The following is an 8,670-nucleotide window of genomic DNA, read 5'->3' as shown; positions in this document are numbered from 1 at the left end:
CTAACCCAAAGCTGCGGATTTGGAGGCTAACCCAGACAACTTACCTAAGTAGTCATCAATCCATTTCGTGTGTTTCATCCTTAACCAATCAAACTCTGACTCCAAGATCATTTTTCATGATCGATAGAACCCCGATTCAATTACTTCCCAGACTTTTTGAATTTGAAGAACTATTTCATATGTAGAGATAATATGTTAAAGTTTTTAGATGAAAGCATCAGGCATTAAACGGGTGACCACCCGGATTCTTTACCCTTCGACAGCGGTGCGTTATTTTCCATTGATCTTTTCTTCACAAATACGTCAATTGTGTTAATGGATGTGTCGCTTGACAAGAGCGATTGCAGCCCGCAGTTCTTGGCGGCGATCATGATCGTCAATTACTTCGGTTCTTAAAAGTGGCTCTGATATCGATTCAAAGGATCAAATCAATATGAAAGCATAAACAATAAACGTAGACACAGATGCTTAGAAATTTCTTTTTTATTTTAAAAAGTATTTATGACAATAAATCAAAACACAATTATGTACATTACTCTAAAAATAATCATGTCCAGCCCTAACTTGGTTATGATCCTATTTATTAACTCAGATTTGATAAACGAGAAAACTTAATTCACCCTAATCACATAGTGGGCCACAGCTCTTAGACAATCGCGCCTCCCCGACACGATCTCACTATAAAATTACCATGCCGGAGCCTTCAAGCTTTGATTTTTAGAATCTATATCAAACTAGCTTTTGCAAACTTGAATAACGGCTTCGTGCTTGAATATCAACCCGATAAACCAAAGGATAGCATTAACATACTATGTGCTTATTCATTGAAGTTAATTATTATATCAAGGTGGTGAAACATTACCATTATTAATCATTGACTTTTCTTGTCATATCATATTAGACGTGTCACTTCTTCTAGCAAATTATATAACGTCAAACCACATTAATTATGTAGGGAGCAAGGTCACCCCTCCTTGGTTTCAAGTTTGATAGTTACAAATAATTGGATTTAACGCACGCTTATAAAGTATTAACAACTTCAAGTTGTTTAGACTGGATATGGGCCTTGGGCCTCATACATATGTTTAAACCGAGTTTCAAGTAAGATAATTGCATAAATTTTGTAATTGTAATACTAATTGAGTTTAGTCACACATACAAAATAGTATTTCCAAAATATATTGTTACAAAAATTAAAATAAAACTTTTTACTGTTAGATAAAGGTTTATTGTCATTTTCAAAGATGGGATGGAGTATGAGATCTTCATTCGATATAAAAAGAAATTAATTAGCAGAAACGAAAAGATGGTAAAGGAATCATTTCTCTTAACGTATTTACCTTTTTTTTCCTTTCTCATCTTTTTTCCCCTTTTTTCTTTTCCTACTCCCACGTCCACATAAAAGAAGGCAGCTCTCTCTCTCTCTCTCACACACACACACACACACACACAAAGTCCCTCTCTCTCTCTAGTCTCTTCAAGTGTCATTTTCTCACATATACTTCACACAAAAGATACAACCATTCACTTAATACCTTGTCATCTCTCTCTCTCTCTAGAACTCCACAACTACTCCCATTTCACCATTGATTAGACAAATCTCATCTCAATAAATCTTTAGAGGGAAAACAGAAAACCTTCTATCATCATTACCATCATCATACTTTCACACCTTAGATCACACAATAGAAACATACCACCCTTCATTGTTATACTCCCACAAGCTAGACCACCATTAACAACCTTCAAGATTTTAGCAAGAACAAGCTCCAAGTCTTTCAACCAAGTCACTCACTTAAATCTTGACAATTTGTTTATCAAGTAGAAAAAAAAGTGAAGAACTTGGTAATTGAAATGGAGCTCTTTCCAGCACAACCAGACTTGTCTCTTCAAATAAGTCCACCAAACACCAAACCCACTTCAAAAACATGGAGAACATCATCCACACCAACTGACCACGATCATCACCAAGATTTGGATTTGGGAAATTTGTGGAAGCGAGCCTTAAACTCACAGCAACTGCACCCACAGCAGCAGCCACAACAACTGCAACCCTCTTTTGGGTTAGCCTTATCTAACCCTGGCTCAACTCATTTCCATAACCTCCTCTCCCAAACCTCCAACACGGCCACATCTAATAATATCTATAATCCCTACCAACATCACCATAACCAAAACCATCATCATGGGTTTAGCTCAGATTTAGGTTTCTTGAGACCCATAAGAGGGGTTCCGGTTTATTACCAGAATACCCCTCCTAATTTCCCTATACTAGCTCATCCTCACCAAAAGAACCAACCTTTGTTAGACTCTTGCACTAATTCTACCACTAGTTCGATAATTCATGGCAATAATATTAACAATATTGTCCGATCAAGATTCTTGTCTTCAAGGTTCCCATCTAAGCGCAGCATGAGGGCGCCCAGGATGCGGTGGACTACTACTCTTCATGCTCGTTTTGTCCATGCTGTTGAGCTTTTGGGCGGCCATGAAAGTAATATTACATTTCTTTTTCTTATTAATATTATTATTTTCTTCATAAATTTGTTTTAGTTATTGTGTGTATTGTAATCATGTTGTTGTTTAATGATTTTAGGAGCAACACCCAAGTCAGTTTTGGAGCTAATGGACGTGAAAGATCTAACTTTGTCACATGTTAAATCTCACTTGCAGGTTAATTAATTTATCCCTAGCCTCACTCCATATAATTTCTTCTACAATTTTTTTAAAGAGGAGTTTAAAACCAAATTAAAGATAAATGGTTTGCAAGATGCATTGTTTGTGTAGTGTATGTAAATATATAGTACACACTCAAGAGTCAAGATCACCAGCTATATACTGAAATCTGGAATATATACCCAAGATTCAGATTTTATCATTTTCTTTTTGACTTTAGCACTAAAGAAGCACTTTGCATTATTAGAAGGAACTATTTATATTATTTCCAAATAATTGCCAAGAATTTCAATTTCCAATGCTTGTTTATCTGCAGAGAGTCATCTCTAATCCTTGTCACTTGTTTCTCTCCTGCTACTTTACTAGATCTGATGGTTTCTGCATAAACATAGCTCACCAGTTCAGCTTTTTTGCTTATAACCAAGAACCCTCCTTATATTAATTTACACATTCATTATATAATACTTTATTTATATACATATACTATAAAAAAAATGTAAACACACACACACATATATATTTTTTTATATATATGTATATGTATATAGAGAGATAGAGATAGGAGAGAGGAGAGAGAGACGTATAGTAAGATAAAGCCCGAGGAATTGAAAACACAGTGATATAGGGTCCAAGCCATGACAAGTCTACAGAGTGAAGGGTTTAATTTAATAATTTTATCCTTTTTTTCAGAAGGAAACTTGAGATATGAGAGAGTACAAAAACGCCATCATTAGTCAATGATATGTTTGTATATGTCTACCATCACATATGGTTTGTCTTAACCATGCATCACATATATCAACCATGGTTAAGTTACTTCGTATACTCTTACACATGGACAGACATGCACCTCCCTCTCTCTCTCTCTCTCTCTCTCTCACTCTCTCTCTCTCTCTCTCTCTCTCACACACACACACACTTTGATACACTCTATCTCTCACGTGTGTGTATGTATGTAAATATATATATACACACACTAATATATTGGCAATGCACGGTAGCATATACTACTACCATGTACTCTTCATCAATTCCTCGTGGTCGTACTTTTGATTTACACATATCATGCATCATTGGCATTTATGTATATTACATTCATACGGTATGGTGAAAATAAGCTCAAAAGGACCTACATATAGGTTTCACGGAAGCTTATTTCTTCTTGTAAAAAAAATAACATATATTCAAGTATTTCTTTATAAGGCCAATATATAAATACAGTTAATCAACATATGTTTCTAAATAACAGTCTCTTGGTTACTATATTAAGAATAAAAATATAAAAACCTTAACATTTTTTTACTATGAAAGACATATAATTAAAGTATTTGCAATCTTCCACCTTTGCCTTAAATCCAAAATATACTGGCCAATGTTTGACTAAGAAATTAAACATTATTTTATATTGCAGATGTACAGAACCGTAAAGACAACTGACCGAGCACCGGCCTCTTCAGGTTAAGCTTTGTTTCTGAATTGACATCATTTTCATTAACAATTATTAACTTGTAGTTTCAATTTATTAACTAGATTGGGCCAATTGTTTTTCAACATTAACTAGGGCAATCTGATCTTTACGAAAATGCTTCATCTGGGGATAATTCTGATGATATGTTATTTGACATTCGTAACCCGAGAACCAAAGAATTATCAGCTGAAAATGGAGGAAGGTCAAGTGTTCATAAGGAGAAAGAATACCAGTATGGTCTATGGAGCAATTCTTCAAGGTAAAAACTTTATTTTTACTCACATTACTACTTTGGTTTTATCTTTAAGATATGTGAACGAACCTTTTTTTTTATGAAGTAAATGTTAAACAGTTAAAATGAATAAACAATAAACCCTTTTTATGTGGACATAAAAGAAAATAATTGATGGTAAAAAATTCAACTTTAGCCTTTTCTGAAACATATGCAATTTAAAAAAGGCCATTAAGTAGCAGTACTTTTAACTGCATATCAATTTCCAGGAAAACCTTTGACCCATTGATCAATATTATGGTCCTGTGGGCCTGCAAACTTTCTACCTCTAGCTAGCGCTATTCATTTTATAAGTTACATGTCAATATGTCATAATATAAAATCCTGTTCATGACCCAAAATAACCCTCATAATCATTAAGAAGTTCTAAAACAGCTCATCGACATTATATGTATTTACTGTTGTGTGATGGTCACTTGGTCAGAATATGTAAATGAATAATGCATGTCGGAAACAATTAATGATAAGAGTTTTCCAAATTTAAAAAATGTATCAACATGTTTCGTTTACACTTAAAATAGACGGTAGTACCATCAATTATTTGAATAGAGATTTTCATTAGTTTGGCAGCTAATAAAATTCTTTCCAAGTGGTTTGAAAAGGAGATTCTAGGTAAATTAAAAGAGGAGGCCTTTTAGCATAATTGCAATTAAATCATAGATATCCATTCAAACGTATCACTTTCCTTTTAATTTGGTGGGCTTCATGACCGTTCTAAGTGGGACCTACAACTTGAAAAACTTAGTGTCAAAGCTAAGCTCTCGTGTGCAAATTTAGTGGATGCCAAATCTGCTCTCTTGTGAACTATCTTTATACCTTATGTCTGTGATATCAAGCATCTTTATCTTTCCTCTATTTCACATGGGTTGGGTTGTAGCATTATTTATAGAAAAATGAAAAGTACTGAGAAACTAGCTTTCTGTATCAGTTTTATTTCTGCATGATATTTACTAAAGCGTGCAAATAGATGATATTCCGTTGCTAATATGCTTATCTATGTAGCAGGGAAGCTTGGCTTCAAGGAGAACATAGAGATTCTGAAGGAAACAAACCATCTCTTGAGGTAGATATGACTTTGTAGTTCTTTTCAGTTGAATTTTATAGTTTAATAAATTAGTAGATCTCCTTTCACCACTTTTGATACATTTTATTATATGTGAATTAGTAGCTTTATGCTTTGCTTAGGAATATATACATATATTCCAAATTTGAAATTTCACAAGAATGTTATCAAAAGTGGGAAGAAAGAGAGCAAGACTAAAGCAGAAAAGCTGACTCAATTATGCTTTCTTTAATTAAGCTAAAGACATCAGCATTCAAACACCTAATTAGATAATGTAAACTATATAAAGATGGTCAGTTCAATTAAAACAAGAATGCCAACTCCTTCGGTTGAAGGCCATGATTTAAGAGTGCTTGCTCATTTTGACTAAAACACATTGTATATATGATAATGCAACACAAGTGTATCAAGTACTTTTCTTTTAAATCTATGGTTATGAATATATGTAGTGAAATATAGTGTCATTCGTATCTAGAGTTTAATTTCTCTTGAGTAAATTGCATTTTTGCATTCCTTCTTGTTAACTACACATGGTGCAAATTATAATTGTATATTTCTTGATTCAATTTGTATCTTTTCATCAGAAGGAAATGAATTCAAAAGGTCTGAATTATGAGAGATTGTCGGAAGTGAGCTCATCAACCGCCAAGAAGCCCAATCTGGAGTTCACATTGGGAAGGCCACAGTGACATGTTATATATTAATATATATGTGTGTGCGTGTATGTATATATATGGACCGAACCACTCATTTTGATATAATTATGTTTTGAATGGGAGCTAGTGAAAGAGAATCAGGTACCACTGCAAAAATCAGTAGAGAAAAGCAGAAAAAGAGATCAGTTAAAGAAAGACAAGGAGACAGAAAGCAACGCAAGGCTGGAGTGGAGGGTTTCAAAAGCATGTCCTTCCTAGACATCCACATCACCTTTTTAATAATAATATACATTACAATTTCATCATACAATGTTCTTCCTATGAATGAAATCCAGTTATTTTTTGTATCATCGATCAGTTGATCTGGATTAAGTTAAGGAGAGAGAGAAAGAGATAGAGAGAGAGCTTTGATTAACTTTGTTAAAAGTATTTTTGGTAATTGTAATGGAGGACTTTACGTTTAGTAAAAGGAGCGTATTTTTAGTATCTTTAGCAAACGTGTAACAGAGAGAGTTCTCTATTTATTCCCATGCATTGTCACATGCTTTACACTTGCTCAAAAAAGGAAACTAAAGAAAAAGGATAACGTCAACATGAAAAGAGAACTGAAAAATGTAAAAACTTGGTAGCATCACAGAGCACAAAAGAGTAAATTAAAGTGCATAAATGGTGCTTCTTTCTCCCGGTTTTCAATGCATTCTGGTTTGTGTAAATTTATTAGGCTTGGGTTATTAATAAACCAGGAGAGTTATTCAAACACCAAGAGAGCCTATACGAGTTGTATAGGGTCTATACGACTCGTATAGGTGTATAATCAAGTCATTTTCGAGTCAGGGAGTGTCAGGTTTTATTTATTTATATCGTATAGCCCCGAGTCAGGGAGTGTCAGTTTTTATTTATTTATATCGTATAGCCCCTATACGAGTCGTATAGGACCGTATAGGACTATACGACTCGTATAGAGTCTGTTTGACCCGTATAGTGTTTTTGTTTTTTAAGATTACTTTAAAATTACAAAATATTAAAAATAACAACCGAGTTGGTTACAAAATAGAGACCTACGAACAATATGAGCGTTTATGTGTAACGGTTTTTAGATGTGGTCATGCAATCCATTTTGGTTGACACCCATATGAGTTATCTAAGCTTTTGAAATATAATTACTATAAAAACTTTTGGTATTATCTTACAAAGCAACACACAAATTCTTACATTGTTTGAGCAAGAAAAGGCTAATACATGGGTTGTACGGGTCGTATACCATCTATACGGCTCGTATAGACCATAAAATAATTAGAGTAAAGTGTCATTTTCGTCCTTATGATTTGGCAAATAATGCGAATTTAGTTCAAAAAGTTTATTTTTTTGCATATGGACCCTCCCTGTTTCTCAATTCTTGCCAATTACATCCAAATCACTAACCTCGTTAAATTTAATCGTTAAGTCATGGGTAGACATGTCTTTTCACTATTTATTTATTATATGAGTAAAGTGCCAAAATCGTCCCTGAGGTTTGGTCATATTTGCGAATTTCATCCAAAAATATTTTTTTTCGCAAATAGATCATTGGTTTTTCCCAACCATTGCCAATTTGGTCCAAATTATTAACTCGGTCTAAATTCAACGTTAACTTATGGGTGTTACTGTCCTTTTATATGTTTGTTTACATTATTGTTATTATGTATTTGTTTGATGACATATATTAGGGATGAGCTCGGTACCGTACCGGTACAGAAAATCCCGATCCCGAAAATCACAAATGTTTGGTACCGATACCGGTACCGAAATGTTCGGTTCGGTACCGGTACGGTTCCGGTAATTGAGGTAAAATTCGGGAAATACCGGTATCGTACCGGTCCCGAAAACTCAAAACCTTGGTACCTATTCGGTACCGACGGTACCATATTGGTAGCGATTTCGGTACCGGTACCGATTTTGCTCATCCTTAACATATATAACATTTCATGATTCCTATGTTTGAATCCAATATATTATCCGTTTGTTTATTCTTCTTTATTTTTAGTCATATAAGGAGTTTAGCTCAGCGTAATAATAATAACAATGTAAAAAGTTATGTAAAAGGACAGTAACACCACTGAGTTAACGTTAAATTTAGATCGAGTTAACAAATTGGACGAAATTGGCAACAGTTAGGAAACATCGAGGGTCTAATTGCGAAAAAAAATTGGACGAAATTAGCAAATGTGACCAAACTTCAGGGACGATTTTGGCGCTGTACTCATGTAATAAAGAAAGAGTGAAAAGACATGTCTACCCCTGAGTTAACGATTCAATTTAACGGAGTTAGTGATTTGGATGTAATTGGCAAGAATTGAGAAACGTGGAGGGTCTATATGCAAAAAATAAACTTTTTGGACTAAATTCGCATTATTTGCCAAACCACAAAGACGAAAATGACACTTTACTCAAATAATTATAAATCTCTAGTCAAAGTACAGGCTGACATGCTGTCTATATGAGTCGTATAGACCCTATACGGCTTGTATGAGTCAGA

General features: G+C 34.1%; 1 protein-coding gene across 4 annotated transcripts; it reads left to right on the top strand.

The window, feature by feature from the left end:
• The first annotated feature begins 1,448 nt into the window (after positions 1 to 1,448).
• LOC143539388 (putative transcription factor KAN2) lies at positions 1,449 to 6,436 on the top strand. 4 transcript variants are annotated; one of them, XM_077032726.1, is made up of 6 exons: positions 1,449 to 2,494; positions 2,597 to 2,673; positions 4,088 to 4,133; positions 4,238 to 4,403; positions 5,442 to 5,499; positions 6,087 to 6,436. In XM_077032726.1, exons 1-6 carry the CDS (start codon positions 1,855 to 1,857, stop codon positions 6,186 to 6,188), a joined length of 1,089 nt encoding a protein of 362 aa, XP_076888841.1. In that variant the 5' UTR covers positions 1,449 to 1,854; the 3' UTR covers positions 6,189 to 6,436. The 4 variants fall into 4 exon arrangements, with proteins under 4 accessions (XP_076888841.1, XP_076888840.1, XP_076888838.1 ...); XM_077032725.1 differs by having other exon boundaries at positions 5,439 to 5,499; XM_077032723.1 differs by having other exon boundaries at positions 5,439 to 5,499; positions 6,084 to 6,435.
• The last annotated feature ends 2,234 nt before the right edge of the window (positions 6,437 to 8,670 follow it).

This window comes from Bidens hawaiensis, unplaced genomic scaffold, assembly GCF_021521415.1.
Source record: "Bidens hawaiensis isolate Kalapana, Puna unplaced genomic scaffold, B.hawaiensis_p1.1 tig00011868_1, whole genome shotgun sequence".
Lineage (NCBI taxonomy): Eukaryota > Viridiplantae > Streptophyta > Magnoliopsida > Asterales > Asteraceae > Bidens > Bidens hawaiensis.
This window is presented reverse-complemented; position numbering and strand designations above follow the sequence as displayed.

Bases quoted from the DNA above. Each gene is read 5' to 3' on its own strand.
- LOC143539388 (XM_077032723.1), top strand. From the start codon at position 1,855: ATGGAGCTCTTTCCAGCACAACCAGACTTGTCTCTTCAAATAAGTCCA. The intron at 4,404-5,438 runs GTAAAAACTTTA...TTATCTATGTAG, and splicing joins CTATGGAGCAATTCTTCAAG to CAGGGAAGCTTGGCTTCAAG. The intron at 5,500-6,083 runs GTAGATATGACT...TCTTTTCATCAG, and splicing joins GAAACAAACCATCTCTTGAG to AAGGAAATGAATTCAAAAGG.